Source organism: Myotis daubentonii, chromosome 7 (assembly GCF_963259705.1).
Source record: "Myotis daubentonii chromosome 7, mMyoDau2.1, whole genome shotgun sequence".
In the NCBI taxonomy this organism is placed as follows: domain Eukaryota; kingdom Metazoa; phylum Chordata; class Mammalia; order Chiroptera; family Vespertilionidae; genus Myotis; species Myotis daubentonii.
In genome coordinates, this window is record NC_081846.1 from 28,893,907 (window position 1) to 28,916,108 (window position 22,202).

The 22,202-nt window shown below is 40.8% G+C and overlaps 1 protein-coding gene across 1 annotated transcript in view; it reads left to right on the forward strand.

Annotated features, from left to right (window-relative positions):
* Positions 1–471: 471 nt before the first annotated feature.
* Positions 472–22,202, forward strand: part of DAW1 (dynein assembly factor with WD repeats 1) — a 34,405-nt gene continuing 12,674 nt past the window's right edge. Inside the window, exons 1-7 of the mRNA XM_059702470.1 lie at positions 472–526; positions 6,176–6,248; positions 10,323–10,467; positions 11,837–11,895; positions 14,147–14,269; positions 19,899–19,998; positions 21,009–21,116. Of these exons, the coding sequence (XP_059558453.1) occupies positions 487–526; positions 6,176–6,248; positions 10,323–10,467; positions 11,837–11,895; positions 14,147–14,269; positions 19,899–19,998; positions 21,009–21,116 (648 nt within the window). The 5' untranslated portion in view covers positions 472–486. The remainder of the gene's footprint in view (positions 527–6,175; positions 6,249–10,322; positions 10,468–11,836; positions 11,896–14,146; positions 14,270–19,898; positions 19,999–21,008; positions 21,117–22,202) is intronic.

Here is a 22,202-nt window from a genome sequence, read left to right on the forward strand (position 1 = left end):
TACTGCATCGGCAAATGTAGGCTATTACATTGAGTCATTTTTCCTCTGTGGGGACAGGGGCAGGGCATGTGGAGGAGCCAGGAATGGAAAAGGACACAGGGCTTTTTTTCTCCCATCCCTGCTTTTTGGAACCCAATGGGCGCAGCCCCGGCGGTGGTCGCGTACCTGCCATTATGAGGTCACCCTTCCTATGGCCAGGAGGGGAGATGTCCCAGGCAAACAGGGATGCAGATTCAGGTGGCGAGAACGCGGGCGGGAGCGCTGGCCCGGCCCCGCACCCTGGAGCCCCGGTTCATCCTGGGAGCCCAGAGGTAGATGCTGGGGTCTTACAGGGCCTGGACTCAGGTAGCGCTCCGCGAACCCCCGCCCCAAGCTCCCCGCCCCCGGAGCGCGCCAGGCGCCTGCGCATGCGTCCCGGCGTCCCGCTGCTGTTTGGCCGTTTCCATGGCTACGAATCCGCTCTGTGAAGGGTCCGGGAGCAAGAAAATGAAACTCAAGAGCCTCCTGCTCCGTTATTACCCGCCAGGTACAGGCGGATGCCCGCCCTCGCGTGGGACCTGGACTCCGGCGCCTGGGGGGCGGGGGGGTGGGGGTGGGGTGTGTGCGGTGAAGAGGGTGCGGGGACCCAGAGGGCGGCGCGGGGCCGGAGTGGGTGATCCCTGGGGGACAGGAAGCAGAGCGTTTCCCAACATCCTCACTCTTTCAGATACTGGACTCTGTTCCTCAAAACTTTTATAACGAGTCTCTTAGGAAGTCTTTGAACTTGTAAGTCGCTGAGTTATGCTTTCTGGTTAGTTAGGAGGGTGGCGGATGCAGAGGGGGAGGTGGCGATGGGTGATGTCCTTGGACACCGACAGGGGCCACATTGGGTTTTACGGTCCAGGCAAGGTGTGTTGAGGATGAATATCCATTACCTTAGTGGCTGTTTTCCAGACTGCACGTGCCAATCGATGGGCGTGTTTACTGAGGGCCTGCCGCCCAGGTGCTTTGCGCTCCCTGCCCTGGGGCCTTAAAGAAGGTCTCAGGCCTGGCTTCCAATGAGTTTAGGAAATGATGAAATAAGCCCAGAATGCTATAGTTCCAGTAGGAGAAACTTGCCTAGTTCTCTCTCTCTCTCTCTCTCTCTCTCTCTCTCTCTCTCTCTCTCTAACAGGCGAGGACATGGTCGCCTTTACAGAATATTTGAAGTCCAGTGGTCACCCAGCTTGCTAGGGACAGAACCAGGAACAGAACTCTTGGCTTTTAATTCAGAACTCACTTTAAGGAAAAGATAAAGTAAAAAGTATGAAAAACTTGCCCCAAGGCTGTGGATGACGATATATACTTGCCCAATGTTAAGTTCAGGTCTCTGGCAAGAGTGGGCCTAGACAGCAACTTTCTCCAGTGAGAAGTCAACATTTGTAGGAAAGACATTCACTTTTTCCCTCTCAGAATTCCAATTAAAATACCATGACAAGGCTCTAGATAGTAGAGGTAGTATCTGGGAAATTTTAAATTAAGATGAATGGCTTGTTCTCTTTAAGCATTCCACAACCTCACGTTGGCTGTTTGCACAGAGTCTGGGGCCGGTTCCCACAAATAGAATGATAAATGAATGTCTTGCTTTCATTCCTTTGCTGTGGCGTGTAGGTCAAGAATGTGAGCTCTGGGATCATAACTACTCTCACCCTGTAAAAATTCAGCAACTGGGACAATTTGTTTTGATCTGTTGAGCTGTCAGATGGTGATAATAGCACCCAGGTCTGCTGACCCTTTCCAGCTACTCTTCCATTTATCTCCCTTTCTGCAGAGTAAACCTCCTTGAAAGAATGTTGCTTTCAATTTCTCTTCTCCCTCTGTCTTGAATGTACTTCTATCCTGTGTTCATCTTCATTGCTCCACTGCAACTGCCCCTTTCAAGATCCCCAATGATCTCCAACGTGACTGAATCCCCGGCTGCATCTCAGTCCTTCCCTTTTTGGACCTGACGGTAGCATTGGACCCATTTGCTCATTCTGACCTCCTTAGGCTTCCAGGACACACTGTTTTATCTCCTGCCTCACTGCCACTCCTTGGTCCATCTTGTTGGCTGTTCCTCTTTTTCTCTAATCTTAATGATGGAGTGTCCCAGAGCTCCGTCCTTGGCTTTCCCTATCTATACTCATGTGCTAGGTGACCTCATCTCTTCTTAAGGCTTACAAACCACCTGAGTCATCCTAAATGCCTAACTGCCCACCTGGTTCTTTATTTCAGATATCCAGTGTGCATTGTACAAGGGCCTCTGTGTCCCAACTAAGTCAATGGTAGCTCCATTTCTCCACTATGGCTCACGCCAAAATCCTGGATTCACCCTTTTCTCCTCTCTTGCACACTCCACATATGGTCCAGTAGCAAACCCTGCCAGCTTGCCTTCAAAATACAGTCATTCACTGCTTCACAACGGGATACGTTCTGAGAAGTGTGTCCTTAGGACCTAAGGCTTAGGTGGTTTTGGTGTTGTGTGAACATCACAGAGTGCGTCTACACAAACCTGGGTGGTCTAGCCTACTACACACCTAGGCTGTATGGTATAGTCTATTGCTCCTAGGCCACAGTCTTCATAGCAGCTTACTGTACAAAAAACACAAGTTTAAATCAGGCACAAGAGAAAATGATGCAATCAAGAAACACGGTAAACACAGATGTATGAAACTACTGCTGGCACAACACAGTGTACTGTTTTACAGAAAACACTTTTTTTTATATAAGTAGAAAGAGTACATTCTAAAATAACGATAAAAGTGTAGTCAATACATAAGCCAAGCCAGCATCAGAGCCATTTATTATCATTATTAAGTGTTATATGTACTGTACATACTTGTATGTGCTACACTTTTATACAACTGGCAGCCAGTACGTGTGTTTGCACCAGTATCACCCCAAACATGTGAGGAATGCATTGTGCTACAACATTACAATGGCTATGACGTTATTAGGTAATAGGAATTTTCCAGCTCCATTATAATCTTACTAGAGGCCCGATGCACGAATTTGTGCACAGGTGGGGTCCCTCGGCCTGGGCAGTGATCGGGGCGATGAGGGCCATCTTGCCCAGTTCCTCATGTTGTGACCCAACCATAAAATTATTTTTGTTGCTACTTCATAACTGTAATGTTGCTACTGTTATGAATTGTAATGTAAATATCTGATATGCAGGATGGTCTTAGGCAACCCCTGTGAAAGGGTCGTTCGACCGCCAAAGGGGTTGCGACCCACAGGTTGAGAACCGCTGCTTTAGAGCCATGATTGCAACTATTGCCTTAATGATTATCTTCTAATGAGGGCATAACACTTAGCATCTAGACACAATTTCTGAATTCCAATCTTTGGTGAGCCATGTATTATATGCAGATTTCCAAGCTACTGCCGAGTAGCAGGTGGGTGGTGCAATAACATTATCTACTTGGGAAAAATTGCTCCCCACTGAGTCATCCCCATGCCACCTTTATCCCTTTGGTCTATAGAGCAATTTTTCTTCACCTCCTATTCCTCTCATTTCAGTCCTCCCACATTCTTTTGAATAATCTATAAATCAGGAGCATTGTCTTGTTGGCATCCATTGAATGATCCCGCTCCCTACTTAAATTCCTGATGACTAAAGACACAGAACAGTAACATGACTAATCAAACATGAGGCATTTCCTTTTTATCTTGGTCACACTAATTAACTCATTAATTAGTAGGTGTTGAATAAGTGCTTGTCAACTGACTCAGTTGTGACAGCTTTTGTCTTTTATTGATTAGGTACAAGTCCTTAGTTTTATGGTCAGGAGAAGGAGTTATAAATATTAATTAAACTGATCAATGTTCTGACCACTTTAAAGGTTTCTTTGACTGAAGATGACCTGGATAAGGACCACTGACATCTTACGAAGCTTAGCCTTTTAGTACATTGAAGAATTTAGGGGGCAGTGGCTCCTTACCTGTTTTGGGAATTATATCAATTGAATAATGATTCGCAACCAGAGGGAGGTCAGGAATATTTATATTGTGAGAAACAATTACTGAAGAACTACATGTATTCAGAAGCATCTATTTTTTTGAAAACCATATTCTTCGCAGACTCTCACTCACTTTGGAGCTCAGTGATCATGGAAGAGGGACTGTATTGCCTGATGTTTGTCACAGTGGAAAAGTCAATGAACATGTTTTATATTTTATTCTTTGTTTTTGAGATTCCTATTTTTCCCTTTTTAGCTGTTGAGTTTCACGTCATGCTTAAAAAGTCAACTACAAACACTAAGATAAAAATATACTCTATTATTTAGACCATTTTATAATTCATTCTTAATTTTAAAAATTTCTAATCAGCCTAGAATACATTTTTGTACACTGCGTGGTAGAATTATAGTTTTATTACTTTTTCAAAATTCAGCTGATTATGAAATCATTATTTATTGAACAAACCATTCTTTTCCAATTAATTTGAAATATTACCTTCACTTTATCTTTAAAATAAAGTGACTTCTCTAATAAAGGTGATTCTAAAACACAGATCTAATTTTGCATCAGAACCATAGTTTATTGTGATATAGTTTGTTATAATATGGGGTACATTTTCAAATCCCAAATATAAATCATGATAATTACTTTAACTCCATAGATTAATTTGACATCTGTTATATTGAATTATGATCTATAACTGTGATTCGCAAATTATAGGGGCCCTTGAACCTCTTTAAAAGGGGGCCTCCAGGCCAAATCATTTTCCATAATAACAATAAGATATCATTTGCTTTTCCCCCTGTATTGACATTTGCACTAAGGGTGCAGAAACAGTGAAAGGTCAAACAGCTGGCACCTTAGAACAAATCAAGGCAGTGGCCGCAGACTCTGACAGTGGTTCTGTGCTCACGGATGTGCGCTTGCGTTAGTTCCAGTGGCAGGTCAGTTTTCTGAGGCCTTGCAATGCGATTCCGGTCTGTTTTGTGTTCCTGGTGCTGCTAGAGCTTCTTCCTGCTCCATTCCTGCTGGTGCCACCTGCAGGGACAGAGCTATATCCCAATACGCCTGTTCTCACTGGGTGACCTTCTGAGGATGGGGGACAAACCCCAGGCCTGGTTATGCCACTGCTCAAATACAGAGAGACATTGCTTTGGCACTTGGTGGTAGAGTGACATCTGGGACATCCTAGGACTTCATTGCTGCTCCTTTTGGAGGTGGATGAGACTGCCTACCAATGGCCTGGTTGTGAAGTGGGGCATGGAAGACCCTGGGACTTCCCTAGTATTCCTCTAGACCAGTGGTTCTCAACCTTCCTAATGCTGCGACCCTTTAATACAGTTCCTCATGTTGTGGTGACCCCCAATTTCATTGTTACAAATTGAACATAATTAAAGCATAGTGATTAATCACAAAAACAATATGTAATTATATATGTGTTTTCTGATGGTCTTAGGCGACCCCTGTGAAAGGGTCGTTCAACCCCCAAAGGGGTCTCGACCCACAGGTTGAGAACCGCTGCTCTAGACAGACTGGCTGGCTCCCTGGGCCCAGCAGAGGAGCACGTGTTGAGAAAACCTGGGACTTTGTTGCTGTGTCTGCTGCAGGCAGACTAGACAGCTGCTGGCTCAGCTTTGCAGTGGAAACTGGATCCGCCCAGGCTTTCCCTAGTGGATGGACGCCCTCAGGGACCCCAGCTGCGGAGCAGGGTTCAGGGCTCCCTAGTAGTTCTTTGTATGACTTCCCTTCTTGTGGACGTTTGGCCATAGCAGGCAAGTTGCTGTGGCTGTGGTATGGTTTTTGTTGATGTTTGGTTTTTGTTGTCTCTGCCTTTTGGTGGTTCCAGGTTACACGTCCTGTTGGTCCCCAGTTTGGGGACATAAGGTGACAAAAAGAAAATCTAGGGAATTTACCCCATTGTCATTCCTTGAGTCTTAAGGCCTTTGGCCAGTCCACCTTCTTCTATACAACTCTCAATTATTTTTTCCTTGCCTGTTGAATAATTTCAAGGGTATTTAATTGTATTTAGAGGAAAGACCAGGGAAAAGTGAATTTACATGATCTTGTTTTAGAATTAGACATCAGTGCATATGTTTTGATGTTTTGAAAAATTCAAGCTATTGAGAAATAAAAATGATCAAGTTGTCAAAGTAGATTAACTTTGGACATCAGTTGTCATCATAAATGTTTAAAACATGTTTGTTTACTTTTATAGGAATTATGTTGGAATATGAGAAAAGTGGAGAATTGAAGACCAAATCCATAGATTTACTTGATCTCAGTCCCAGGTAAGCTAGCTATACAATGTAACATGTATTTCATACCCAGTTTTTTTTTTATTGGAAAACCCTGACATAGGGTGACGGATGGAGGAGCTGCATAACCTCAGACAATACATTGCTTTAAAAATGTTGTGTTGTGTGTGACTTCCTGTTTGTTTCAGCGAGTTCTACTTGAGTGTCTTGTTGAGTGAGGAGGTAGAAAATGGATCATTAGTTTGTCCTTCTCTCTTACCCCCTAAATAGACTCTTTTAAATAAAAATAAACCTTTTAGTTTAGAATAATTTTAGAAAAGTTGTGAAGAGAAAAGTTTCCACGTACCACATACTCGATATCCCCTGTTATTATCATCTTAGACTAGTATGGTGCATTTCTCATAATTAATGAACCAGCATTGATACATTATTATTAACTAAAGACTGTATTTTCCCAATTTTCCTTGGTTTTTGCCTAAACCTCTTTTTCTCTTCCAAGATCCCCTCCAGGAGACCACAAGGCATTTAGTCGTCATGTCTCCTTGGTCTCCTCAGGGCTGTGAGAGTGCCTCAGACTTGCCTTCTTTTTGATGACCTTACATTACTGAGGGGCACTGGTCATGACATTTTAAGAATATTACCAAGCCTGTTATTTTCTTAGTAGATAAACGTCTCTTAGGGCTGACTGCATACAATCTTCCTCAATAATTGCCATGGGGCAGAGTTGGGAGGGATTAAGTTTTGTCTCTGAAACTTGTGTGCTCAGAGGAAATCCCCCTGCGAGATCTTATTGCCAAGAATTCATTCCAGTTAGGACGGTTTATGCAAAACTGCACTTGGAGAGATAGAATCAGAAGAGATTATACCTGTGGGAGCCCACATGCAGATAAGGAGAAGATATTCTGAATGGGAGAAAATAAAAAAAAAACTAGTATAAAAATACTGCAGTATGTGTTTTATCTAGTATCCCCGGGGCAATGAGTGATTTCCCACTGTGACTGTCCTTTTGCTTTGTCCTGATTAGTGGGGAGGGGAACAGTCTGTCAGCAAAGGGACTTCTCACATAGGAGAGGAGCTGCTCTCTAGTTTTAGAATAAACCCAAATAGCTCCTGGCTGGTGAGAGCTGCCGCCGGGTCTGGAGTCTGTCTCAGCGTGGGAGTAGGTGTGGCTTGGATGATAATAGTTACAGTGAAGTCCAAGTCCGATTCCAGGTGCCTGGCACAGAGGACTCAGAAGGGGTTTTTTTGTTTGTTTGTTTTTTTTAAATAAAAAGGTAAATGGTGGCAAAGATAATGTTATTTAATTTCATCTACACCAATCTCTGTTTAATCTGTTTTCAGGGAAGACAAGACCTCAGATCAAATCAAGCCTTTTTTTGCTAGTTCTGTAAAGGGAACATATTACTGATACATGTGGTTATGGCAGCAGGCAGAAAGCTCTGTTGTTAGACATTCGTTTTTTCAATCAATAAATGATGTATTTGCACCTTCTACATGTAAAGCTCTAGGTTAGTCTATGAGAGGCTATAAAGATGCGAGTCATAATGCCTACCTCAGTGGGCTTATTGTCTAGTTTGAGGAACAGCTTGTATGAAACAGATGAACATCATGTGAGTGATGCAGATAAACTTGTAGGTGAGAGAATAACTTCCAGGTAGAGATTCAGGACAGTGCAGACTTATGTATAAAAAATGTAGATCTTTAGGATGCTGTAGTCATCCGATGGAGTTAATCAGTGTCTCAAAGTTTGTTTTAAAAACGTATGGGCCTTATTTCTAGTTCTGCCCTAGAATCTGGAAGTATTCTGCACATAAAAACACTTGCATTAATATGACCTAATGCAGTTACTATATTAGAAGATAACAACTAGACTAGGACCACAGTTGGATATATTGGTTAACCACCTGGTTTCTTTAGATCTTACTAGGAAATTTGTATTGATTCACCACATTTGTTAGAAACTCCCAAAAGGCATTATGATGTTTTTAATGCTTATGAAAGTATAATTTTTTTGATGACAAACTGTCTCAGAATTTATCAAAGGCATCATTATAAACCGTCTCTGGTTTATTTCCGTTCCAAATACTCACTCTAATTCTGATTGGCTGTATTTCTTGAGAGCTGGGACCATGTCTTTTACTCTTGCAGCGCGTAACCCACAGTAGGTGCTCAGTTAAAGTTCATGGGACCAGTAGTTTCGTAGCTCAGTGCCTTGCACATAACTGGAGCTCAGGAATTGTGTATTTAGGATGCTCATCAGAGTTTGAGTTTCTGGGAAGGGCATGCTGAGGCAGAGGTAGGTGGGTAAAAGGTTACTGGGCAGTGACACCTGTGACAGACCAGAGGGTGAAGGGGGTCGGGAAGGAGGAGGCACATGTCATGATGATGCAGATTTGACAATGGCCTCTGACAGCCCAAAGGGGAGCTCCGGAGTGGAGCTTGTTGGTTAGGGGGGTTCCTCATGTTCCAAAACGGCCAGGCTCTTGCACTGCCCCTTTGCTCAGCCCTGCGCTGAGGGCCACCATGAAGACCAGGCCCTGAGCTCAAATGCTGAGACGGATCCTGGAGCAGCTCAGCTGGAGGCTGTCCATTAACTCATCACCCCTCGCAGCTGGGCCACAGGGCCTTAAGGATGCGTGCTGGGTAGTGTGCATCTTTGACTCATGTTTTGCAAAATTACCCCATTTGGATGCTTTGCAGTTCATAATCATTAATATTTGCATTGATTTAATATTATTCTGGACTATCAAAATTGACCAAAGTTGGTATAGATTACTTGAATACTGAGGAAAACCACAAATCTGCCCTTTTCAGACCAGTTCTCTTTCAGGGAAATCATGTTGTAGCCAATAAGAAATAGTAATAAAAATCACCGTTATGCTTTGAATGTTTATTTTTGGTCAGGTACTTTCTCTTCCCCTGAAAATATTTAGAGCCGACACTTTGGGTGGGTGGGTTGGAAGAGATCAACCAAAGCACTGTGTGCATATATGCATAAGCCATGGACACAGACAATAGGGTGATGAAGATCTGGGGCAGGGGGTGGGGGCAGGCTAGAAGGGGTCAATGAGGGGAAAAAAAAGGGGACATATAAAAATACATATTTTTAAAGAAACTTTCTGGACCTCATTTTTTTCGGTTTTCTTTTAGTGCAAATATCCTATCTAATAAAGAGGGAATATGCTAATTGACTCTCACACCATCGCAAAGATGGTGGTGCCCACAGCCAATAAGGAGGGAATATGCTAATTGACTGGCCTGCCCTCAAAGATGGTGGTGCCCACAGCCACAAGATGGCACACCAGTCCCTTCAACCCTGCTGCGGTGGCAGGCATGTGGCAAGGAGTCCCCTAGTCCCCTCAGCCCCCCAGCTGCCCAGGGCTGGCCTGAGGCACAGGCAAACCTCAGATAGCGGCTGCCCAGCCACCCAGGGCCGCCCGAAGCTCAGGTAACCAGGGCCGGCCGAGGCTTGTGCTGTCGGCAGTGGCAGCAGCAGAGGTGTGATGCAGCATCACCTTCCCCTGATCACTGGGTCACCTCCCGCCCCTGAGGGCTCCTGGACTGTGAGAGGGGGCAAGCCGGGCTGAGGCACCCTCCCCTTCAGTGCATGAATTTTCATGCACCAGGCCTCTAGTAGTAACTATAAAAGCATTAAATTAAAAGGTTGTTACAGAATTAAATGAGAGAACATATGTAAAGTGGAAAGAATAGCAGTACCAGGAGGATTCAATATAACTTCATTTCAAAGAGAAAGAAGGAAAAACCATATAGAAGAAGCTCATGCTCAGACCCAGGATGCCCTTGGCCTTCTTTAGGTGAGCAAGTCAGGATCTTTGCACCCGCTCCTCCCAGGGGAGAAGTCTCAGGAAGTGAAAACAGGTTCTGGAGAATCCCAGCTGCTGCCATCCCTGCCACAATGCTCTTCATTGATTTGCATGATTTCTTCCCCCCAGAATCCACCCCGCCCCCCGAGATCTCTTGATAAAGATGATGGTGTTCTTGACATTTTATAAATACTCTGCTTTGTAAAACAACAGAACTCTTCAGGTAATGAATGCACGTGCGACTGTGGCATAGGAGAAGTAACTTTCTTTTTGTGAACCTTAGTACTGATGTCAGTGCCCTAGTAGAAGAGATACAGAGAGCAGAACCTCTAATCACAGCTTCACGATCACATCAGGTGAAACTTTTAATTCAGAGACTACAGGATAAACTCAGAGAGCACAGCGACCACCAATTCGAACTTTTCAAGGTAATGTGTGTTTTCAAAATACAAGGTGTAACTTCAGTAAATTCATTGATATCCTACTAATTTGAGGTAAAATGCAAAGCGTGTTTTTTCTTCCCCTCAGTGCCTCACATTTATTTGCTAAGGCTAAGTCTCAATGACTGTTGAATCAATGAAATTCAAACTTTTATTTTTTGAAGTTTAATAAAGATTTGTAGTTCTTTATTAAACTACATAAAGATAGCTGTTCTTTATAATGATTAATTTAAAGGATAACCATTAAGGAAGTTTTAAGTTATTGAATAATTAAAGTGCTTATTTTTTTACAGTTAGAGTAATATTAAGAAGTTGTGTTCCATGGTATATCAGTATTTCAGTAAATTATTTATTGATATGATTTATATAACAATTTTAATGCAATGAAAATATGCTTATTTTCCATACTTTTTGATTATTAAATTAAAAATATAACAAATTTAGTCATATATTACTTCAGGAACAGCTTTTTCAACATTTTATAGCTTCTTCTAGAATTGCTTCATATTAAAATGATTTAATTTTTTATGATTTAAGTATAATTATAATAAAATATAATTATTATTTATATAGTCATTATATTCTGACACAAAATATTAAAGCAATCTTTTGTACTCATCCCTTCAATTTACTAAGAGGATGGTTATTCTTGTAATATTTCTTTGTCCAGCAGGTGGCACTATTAGACTTCAAATAGGAGCTCTATAACTAGCATGACCTTGTAATTTATCCTTGGAAGGGAACAATTTTAATAGTGAAAGAAAACACTATTAATAGTAGTTACACTCTCGTAATAGACATAACTTAGACTGTCCCAGCCTAATCTATCACTCTGTCTGTAAACAGAATATCCAATTTGCCTATATTTATCCAATAAATATTACGCATTCACTGTGTGCCAAATAATGTAGGGATTGGAAGATAAATACAATAAGATATATCCTGACTCTAAAAGAACTTTATGATTAAAAAAGTAATAATACATTGTAAACATTTAGTGTATTTCCTCTGTACACTGTTCATACATACGTACCAAACCATGAGTACTATGTTAAAGAAAATGTTATAAATTAGTGCTATTTGATATCTTATTTAATAGCAATAATTTATATTAAAGGAAAATTGGTGGAAAACACAGATTTTGGTTTTGTAATTATTCATAACTACCAAATGTATTATTGATAATAATAATAGATGGTACAATATATTTTTTCTCATTTGTTCAGATATCGAATATTGTCCTTTTATTACATATAATTAAGATAAGCTTGCATATTTTTATTGGTTTGAAATTTAAAATTAATGAATTAAACTTAATTCTATTTGAGTTTAAAAATGGTATTTTCTTTCATTGAAGGTTCTCAGAGCACATATACTACCATTGACTAACGTTGCACTGAATAAATCGGGCTCTTGGTAAGGTTCTCTATTTATTTAAAAAATAATAATTTTATTAGACTTCATTTTTTTAGAGTAGTTTCAGGTTCACAGCAAAACTGAGCAGAAGGTAAAGGGATTTCTCATATATCTCATGTTCACCTCTCCTCCTCTCCCCCCTCAGGCTCCCCCACTTCAACAACCCAAGAGGCGAACATTTGTTACAATCGATGAACCTACAGGGACACATCATTATCACTCAAAGTTCACAGTTTTCATTAGGGTTCACTCTTGACTTTGTACATTCTATGGGTTGACAAATGTATAATGACATATACCCATCACTATGGTACCACACAGAGCACTTTCACTGACCTGAAACTCCTCTTATTTTTACTTTGTCTATATCTATATATTTCTATTTTTTATAATTTATAACATTTGAGGGGCAAACTTTTTAAAGTGAAAATTGTATATATTTAAGGTGTACAATATGATGATTTGATATACACAGTGAAATAATTGCTAGTCAAACTAAGATATCATCTCACAGTTACCTTCTTTGTGTGTGAAGAAAGCACCTGAAATTTATTCTTTTACATGTTTCCTACAATCAAAATGGTATTATTAACTGTAGTCACATGCCTGTAGATTAGATATCTAGACTTATTCATCCTACATAATTGCAACTTTGTAATCTAGGACCAACACCTTCTCATTCTCCCACTCTCCAGCCCCTGGTAATTCCTGTTCTACTCTGCTTCTATGAGTTTAACTTCTTTTTAAAATTCCACATAGAATGAGATCATACAGAATTTGTCCTTCCCTACCTGCCTTATTTCACTTAGAGTGATGTCATCCATGTTCACTTTTGTTGTCACAATTGGAAGATTTCTGCTCTCTCATGGTTGAATTATATTTCACTGTATACATCACATTTTCTTTATCCATTCATCCCTTGACCAACACTTACATTGTTCCCATTTCTGAGCTATGGTGAATAAGCTGCAATGGACATCGGAGTCCCAATATCTATCTCTATGACATCCTTCCTGCAGTTCCTTTGGGTACATACACCCACCCCCAGGTAGGACTGCTGGGTCACATTGCAGTTCTAATTTTAATCTTGGGGGGAAACCACCATCCTGTCTTCCATAATGACCGCACCAAAACATTCTTAGAGAAACTAGGAAGAGAATGCCTAGAGGAGAATCAAAGACACACTGCCTTGTCTACCTTCCTATTTGGTTGAGTTTAGATATTAGAATCTGTCTTTACCTTGTATAATTACCACTTGACATTTCTACTCACCTTTCAATATTGTGCATTACTTTCTGTGTTAGAGAAATAGTGTCCCTAATAGAATATGTAAGATATTTACTTTAATATTTACTTAAAAATATTAGAGGTCAATATATTACCTATTCATGTAGTAGAATAGTCATGTTAAAAAGTGTTAAATATGAAGCAAATATTTATTGAACGCTTATTCATGTGCCAATCACGTCCTGGGTCGTGGGGATGATGGTGGTGAACCAGTTGGGTACAAGGACTAGCATCTATAAAATAAACAATGCAGTTCTTCAGAGAATGTGGCTGGTGAGGGTGATTAAAGTCCCAGAGAGAGCCAGGGCTGCTGGTCTCGTGGACACGAGCAGAAGTTGAATTTTCCTCCAGGTTGCTAGAACGCCATTAGAAGAAGGTTAGCAAAATAACTCCAATTTTGGCAAGGAAAACTAATTTGTAAGGACCATTTGTGAGGCAAGACCCATTCGAATATGGTTTTATTTGTTTAGGTAAGAGATGAAGACAATGGAGCTGGTGAGAATAGCCCTAGCAGGGATGTATTTGAGGCCCGGGATAAAAGAATTTACTAATAGATTGTGGAATGTGAGAGAAACTGAGGAGTCAAAGATGATGATAAGATTTTAGGGGCTGACCAACTGGAAGAATGATGCTATTTATTAAGATATATTAGAATTTCCAAAAATGTTAGTGATTGTCATTATTTAATATACTTATTTTTATTATAAGGCTAGTTATTGGCAAGGATTACTCTTTATTTTATTTAGTGACTTCTTTTTGGTTTGGGGATAAAATTGGAAAGTTTTGAAGGCAAAGAACTTATTAAGACAAAGGACTTATTGCTCCCATTTTAACTGTTTGTTCTGCATACATGATTTTCATGGAAAAAGTATGAGAAATGGGGCTATAATCTTTCAGGTAAGAAATAAGGTCTTATTAACACACAGTTTTCTCCCCTTGTGATTAATTGATATTCCTGTCTTAGCTTCATCACAGGAAGCTATGACCGAACCTGCAAAGTCTGGGACACCGCATCTGGAGGGGAACTTTTCACCCTGGACGGCCACAGGAACGTGGTGTACGCCATTGCATTCAACAACCCCTATGGGTAAAGCACATTCGCTCACTCACTTCTTCCCTGTTAATCCATGGATTCACTTACTCAGCCCCTCCTTCATCTATGTGAGGGAGGGAAGGAGGAAGGCAGAGAATGAAAATTTATTGAGTGCCTGATACATGCTTTTAAGTACCACTTCCAGTGTTTAAGGGAGTTTGGGGATTGGCATTACTGTCCTCAATAAAAAATATGAAGTTCAAGTCCCCTTCCCAGGGTCACACAGTAGTAAAGAGGAGAGCAAGAGTTCGAGCTCAAGGAGAGCTGGCTTACCCTTGCAGCTCTCTGACAGGCAGCTCCACTGGTGTTTGTAGCACCGGCTGATGCTTCTGGCGAATGTGCCATATATGTTGATAAACTTGTTTACTTTGTTTAGAAGTTCATTTGCAGGGAGAAAAAAATTGTGTATAGTAACATGCTAAGTAACAGTACCAAATGCAATAGAAGAATTTAAAAACCAATCAGTAGTTCATGGAGTCAATAAACTACCAACATTCTCTATCTTTCTGCACGACATACACTGATACCCATGACTCCCTGCATGCTTGTAGCAGCTGGGCTAACCACTGGCATGCTTAACTTCTCTGCCCACTGGTTAGGTCCTAAGCTTACCAAGAGTTGGTCATATTTGTCCCTCAGTGGCCTGTCTCTGTAGTTAACAAATGTGACCAACTCTTGGTAATCTGCTTATGTTGGTTGTGCTTTCAGTTGTAATTATGTTATGTAATTAAAATTTGCATATAACTAATGGAATGTGAATGTGAAAATGAAGCTGTTGTTTTTCCATGAAAGCATAGAAAAGGTAAATATTTGAAAAAACTTACTAAATGAAGTTGTAGATGAGATCAATGTAAAAATTGGAAAACACATTGCAAAAAATTGAACAAATTCTGTATTCGGATTGTTCGGCAAGTATCTTTAAGTTTAAGTTCTCATTCCATTTTAAAGAAAAAAATGGGAAATTGCAGAGGTTGGATATGGTTTATCCAAGGCAGATAATGAGCTGCATAATTAGCTCACCCATAAGCAAAGAAAAGGCCTTGGCCTCTTGTCAAAGATTGGCAAATGAATGTAAACTTGTACATATTTGAGTAAAAATTTAAACGTGTATCTTATTTTCACCATTGGCCGCTTTAACTGACTTTTTAAAATTAATCAAGCTATGGTTCTTTATTATAGTACTAGAGGCCTGTTGCATGAAAAGATTCGTGCAATAGGCCTTCCCTTCCCTTGGCTGCTGGCACTGGTTTTCCTCCGGCACCCGGGACCCAGGCCTTCGCTCCGGCCGAAGCTGCCTGCATGCCTTCGCTGCCCCGGCCGGAGCCGCCTTCAGTCTTAGCTCCGCTGCTTCGTGCCTATGTATGCAAATTAACCGCCATCTTTGTTGGCAGTTAATTTGCATATCTTGCTGATTAGCCAATGGGGGACATAGTGAAGGTATGGTCAATTACCATGTTTGTCTATTATTAGATAGGATTATGACGACTAGAACAAAACAGTCAATTCTTAAAAGCTGAGTGAAGATCACTGTGGTTCCTCCCAGGTAGAGTCTTTGAGGATGATATGAGGTTGACACACAGATGCATGAAAGGTGGAAGCTAGAAGGAATGGTGAGGGCACCCTGGCGAAGGGACTTTGGCCGCTCAGTATTTTAGGCAGGACTTTGTCAGGCACCCTCAGTGGCCTGTCTCTCTAGTTAACATTTTATGTTGAGAAGCAAGTGGGTGAGGTCAGAGCTTGCTGTGCAGCTGGACCCTATTCTGGAGGACCGAGCTGCTATGAAAGGTTTGTGAGCAAAGGAAGGGCACAATGAAAGAGCTACTTCAGAAGGATTGATCTGGCAGAGAGAAAGGAGCAGAGGGTTTGGGGTGGGAATAACTGGGGAAGAAACCAGGAGGCAAGGAGATCAGTTAGGAAGCAGGTAAAAGAACACATTCATGAGATGATGGAAACGTAGTCTAGGATAGTGGCAGAGGCAATAACAGGTATTTTACAAAAATTTGCTGCACTAGAGTAATACTTTTACACCATGAATATTAAAAACTTGATATCTACTTGGCTAATGCCATAATACAATTTCTAGACATGGCAATTGTGGTGGCACAATTAAATTTCATTGGTACATTAATATGATTACACATTCCAACTAAACTACAGAAAATTTAACTTTGATGTATGTATTTTTAAATGGTAGAGAATGATAATTTTTCTAATACCTTATTACACCAGTTTGTGGGAGGGAAGGGTTATTATGAAATTATAAATGATACTGTTCTACTTCTAGTATGATTTCTACTTTTAATTGCAATGGTATTTAAAGGCTTTTGAAAGTATATTTTCTGTAATGCCATATCCTTTAATAGTATATTTAACAGAAGTGATATTTTGGGATGTCTATCTGGGAACAAAGTGTTTGAGGATGAAGAAGTTAGAAACACTCCTCATTTTTGGCCCTTCTATTGGATTTTACCAAGAGTCCCTGGTGAGGCCTAACCAGTTTGGCTCAGTGGATAGAGCATTGGCCTGCGGACTGAAAGGTCCCAGGTTCGATTCCGGTCAAGGGCATGTACCTTGGTTGTGGGCACATCCCCAGTGGTAGGTGTGCGGGAGGCAGCTGATCGATGTTTCTCTCTCATCGATGTTTCTAACTCTCTATCCCTCTCCCTTCCTCCCTGTAAAGAATCAATAAAATATATTTTAAAAAAAAGAGTCCCTGGTGAAAACCCATTTTTCCAACTCCTAGTTATCCTAGTCTGGTCAGGGTAACTGTATGGGCTGGAGCAGAGCTTTTCACTACACTTTGGTGCATTGGGGTTTCAGCGAAATGAGCTCAAGACAGTTGCCAAAGAATAAAAGGGAGTGTGTGTGTGTGCGTGTGTGTGTGTGTGTGAGAGAGAGAGAGAGAGAGAAAAGGGGGGGAGGGAGAGAGAGAGAGAGAGAGAGAGAGAGAGAGAGAGAGGTGAACTAGCTTAGTGTTCATCTGTTTTATATATTAGGTCAGGAGTAAGCTTTAATTCAATAAAATAATTGTAAAAATCATTGACATTAGTAATATCTTTTATAACATGGTGTCATATGTATGTAGAGAATAGTATATGATAGAACAGAAGTTGATCAAACTCGAGATTATGTTTGAAGTGCAGGGAGCACGGAAAATGGATGGGGGGGGGGTACTAGTAAAGAACTCACAGGGTGTTCAAGGTATCTTAAGCAGAATTTGAAAGACGACTGCTGTTGGAAAAGATCTGAGAGTGGATGTCACAGGAGAGAGCCAGTGCAGAGACTGGGGTGTAGAAACAGTCTGTGTGTTAGGACTTGTGTGGGGGAGGTGGTGTGTATTCCCCAGGATAAGCTGTCCCTGCAGCATCACAGAGAGGGCCTTGCTTTCCGTTAGCATCAGAGACCACAGAGATGCTATGTAGGTGGCCGGAGAACAAAGCAGAGAAGCAAGGCACTGTGTTAGAATGAGCAAGTAGAAATTCTGCAGCTGTGTTGAGCACTTAGATTTGCTTGGGATATGTATTTTGGATTTTAAGAGCCCTCACACTTTTTAACAATGAGCTTACATTATAAATGACAACCCAATTGGGTGAATATTTTGATGATTTCCTATACAGGACAGATAGGGTGAAGGGTAAAAGCAAAGGTTTTAGTTCCACAATCAAGAGTAAAAATAGGCTAATCTATTCTGACCGGTTGAGTGTTGACAGTAGCCCTGCTGCACAGTAAAGATGGGGATCCTCATGTTTGAAAGGGCCTGAACTCTTGATCACACCCTTCTCTAAACCTTCTTTTTGGTTCAAAGTCCTTACAACTGGAATAATACAGGTTTTATTTTCCCTAAGAGATGTCCATTGTCTAACTTCTTAAAACCTTATCTAGACATATGGTTAATTGGATTTATATTTTATCATTTCTCTTTTAAATTCAATGCTATCCTTTTAAGGAGACCTACCAACAGAATTTTTTTATGTTTATACAGCTTATTATACACTACAGGCCTGGTGCACAAATTTGTGCACAGGTGGGGTCCCTCAGCCTGGCCAATAATTGGAGCCAATCAGGGTCGTCTAGCCCAGTCCTGATCAGGGCTGATTGGGGGCCTGCTGGCCGGCGAGGGACTGCAGGAGGTTGGCCAGCTGGGGAGGGACCTTGGGAGGGCTTTAGGGCATGTCTGGCCCTCTCACCCAGTCCCGATTGGCCGGACCCCAGCAGCAAGCTAACCTACCGATCGGAGAACGTGCCCCCTGGTGATCAGTACACATCATAACGACTGGTCGAGCAGTCAACTGAGTGGTCAACTGATCAGTCGGACACTTAGCATATTATGCTTTTATTATACAGGAGTATTAATTTTCATTTGTTAGTAATTTTCTAAACTAAGTCTTTTATCATATTCATTGAGTAACTGGAACCTACTAGTAAGTTTGGCTGCATGCCACCATGAAAGCCAAACTTGTGAGACAGGGGCAGGTGAAAAAGGAAAGAGATTTATTCAAGTGCTGTTCACCTGAGAAAATGGGGAACTCTTGTCCAAAGCACATATCCACATCTCAGTGCAGGCAGATGTTTTATAAGGAGGGAGAGGGAGAAAGCAGAACAGAGAGATCAAGGTGGGGGGTGTTTTGAAAAGTTCTCTATGTGCAGGCCAACTGAGTCAGTTCTAATAAGGACCTCGAAAATGGTCAAGTGAAGCTCTGGTGTGCTTCACGTGGTCTTTGTCATCCTGGTTCTGCACCATCCTGGTCTTACAGTTGAAGGTCAGCAATTATCCTGGAACTTGGATGAATGAAAGTCAGAGTCTGCGTCTTCTGAAGTTAGTTCCTAGGATTCTTTTATAAACAATAGCGTCCTGGTGCATGAATTCGTGCACCAGTGGGGTCCCTCGGCCTGGCCTGCGGGATCGGGCTGAAAGTGGCTCTCTGATATCCCCTGAGGGGTCCAGGATTGCAAGAGGGCACAGGCCAGGCTGAGGGACCCCACCAGTGCACAACCAGGGAGGGGGAGGGACACAAGAGGCTGGCCAGCCAGGGAGGGACTGCAGGAGGGCTCCAGGGCGTGTCTGGCCCATCATGCTCAGTCCGATTGGCAGGACCCCAGCAGCAAGCTAACTACCAGTCAGAGCATCTATCCCCTGGTGGTCAGTGCAGGTCATAGTGAATGGTTGAGCAGCCTTAGCATATCATTAGCATATTACCCTTTGGTTGAACGGCCAACCAGTCGACCGGACACCTAGCATATTAAGCTTTTATTATAGAGGATGCTGTTTATCTATAAGCTACATAGCAGTCAGACCCAGCATTTATAGAAACAATGTCAAAAGAATAGTGGGGTGAGTTACAATTCCCCACTATTACAATTGTACTAATTTGAAAAGTATTTTTAATCCTAAACATATATCTTTAATGTAAAATATTTAAAATGAAACAAACTGATGCCATTAAAAATTAGACCTTTATTCTCTTACCAATGAAGCAGATATAGGATTGCTTCTTGTTTTAAAATTGAAGTAAATTTCTGAGCAGGTGGAGAGTTGTGTATTAATATCTTAATTCAGTGGTTAACATACTGTGGTTGAATTAAATTTCAAAATCGACATATTTATTTATTTTTTTTATCCTAGTGACAAAATTGCCACTGGGTCCTTTGATAAGACTTGTAAACTGTGGAGTGTAGAAACGGGAAAATGTTACCATACCTTTAGGGGTCATACAGCAGAAATAGTGAGTACATTTATTTTATTATTTTTCATGTTGTTGTTCTTTGTTTTGTTTTATATTTCCTTTCTTTTCTTTTGATAGATTTCATTTTTTTTTTTAGAGCAGTTTAGATTCATAGCAAAATTGAGAGGATGGTAGAGAGATTTCACATATACTCCCAGTCCTCTTCCCTTCCCCCACCCCCATGCAAATAGCTTGTCCCATTATTAATATCTTGCACAAGAGCGGTACATTGTTTACAAATAATGAACCTGCACTGACACATATTACTATTTCTTTTTACTATTCCATTATAAAAGTGGTGGTTCTATCTTTATAATTAATTAAAAAATTCTAACCAGTATTTTTATTCTCTATAAATTTTGTGTAGTAGCATTGATATAATTTACAAACTACTCTAATTTTAATATCTTATAGATTCCTGAATTGACTAAGTAGACAAATAATATAAGAAGTACATGAGTACAGTAGTCAAACTGGTTTTCTCTTTTTCATTTCTTCCCTCCTTCCTTCTTTCCTTCCTTCCTTCCTTCCTTCCTTCCTTCCTTCCTTCCTTCCTTCCTTCCTTCCTTCCTTTTTTTCATTTATATTTCTTTAAAGAACTGACTTGATTAGTTCTTTATGAAATGCTTATGATAGTTTTCAAAATAATTTTTTATATCACTTAAAATATTTAGACTGATTGTTTTCTAGATGTCATTAGAACTCAAATTTGTATAAATAGTCTGATACTCTAAACAGCTTTTACTTTAGTGTGCTTTTGCCCTTGGCCAATCATGCTCAGTCCGATTGGCCAGACCCCAGCAGTAATTCTTTGATACATCTTAAAGCAATTAGTGAGATAACTGGCACCCTATGAAACAAGTGATAGTTTAAGTAAAAATAAACAAGGTACTTATTTTAGGTGTAAAATGTATTTATATTTATCAAAATTCATCTTGAAGCTTTTCTTTATAAAATTAACAATGTAAAATGCTATATTTGTAAAACCCTTTTCATTTCATGTAATCCAGGTGTGTTTATCATTCAATCCTCAAAGCACATTGGTGGCTACGGGAAGTATGGACACAATGGCCAAACTGTGGGACATTCAGAATGGAGAGGAAGTATTCACTTTAACCGTATGTTATCAGTGTTAATAATACCTTTTAGAGTTTTCCATTTTCATCACCCATTCTTTAGGAGAAGTCCATCATTTGTGTTTGTTTTTATTTTTATTTGTATTACAAAATTAGCTCTAAGTAGACAATGGTTTTTAGACCGGAGCGAGAGAGTGTTCTCATTGGTGTATCAGTAGCTAATCTTCTAGAGAAGGTGATGGCTGTTTGAGACTTGGCTGGATGTACTGGGGAAGCCAGATTTATTTTGATTCACTTCAGCCTAGAAGCCACACCTATTATAGCTTAAAACTATTGCCATCTATTTGGCTAAAAGCAAAGTAGGTGGAGGCTGGCACTTTTAGGAAAAGGCAGAACTGGGAAACTTTCCAGCAAGTTTCTCAAAGGAATGACTGTTAGTTAGCACCTTCTCCGCGACCCTCCAGCCTTCTGTATCACAAAGTCCAGAATGACAAGAGGCAAGCGGCAGGAGGGGAGCAGGCCCGGGGGCTCTTCCCAGAGTGAATGCTGGTGGTGTGTCTGCACAGGGGCCCCTGTTTGTCATCACCACAGTCGTGTCACCTGCTACCCTCCACTCCTTTCCATGGACCCGAAACTACCCAACAAAAATAAGGCGGCTATTTACGGCAATTAGTAGAAACAACTGGATAAAAGCAAATCCAGTTTTCTCATCCTTTCAAATTATAGATGTGCTAAAAATATAGGGTTCCTTTCCTAGGAGAGATTTTTCTTTAAAAATGTAAAAAACAACAACAACACGGACTTAAATAAGAGAGAAAAAACAACACTGTTTTTAACTAACACTAAGAGTTTTTCTTTCTCAACTCAGAGTGCCTGGCCTTATTAATATAAGTATTATTTTTCTGGTCTTCGTTATCATTTCTGTGGGTCTCTGCCTCTCCCTTCCAAACATTTGAAGGGATGAGCCTTGCTCTGCACACCTGGCTCCTGCCAGAGAAAAACACACTTGTTTTGCGTCTTCAGAATTTTAATGTTTGGCTACATTTGATTTTTGTTATGTGGAATGAACCAGAAATTTAATTTGTAAATGAACTTTCGTATTCTTTTAAAAAGTAATTACATGAATGT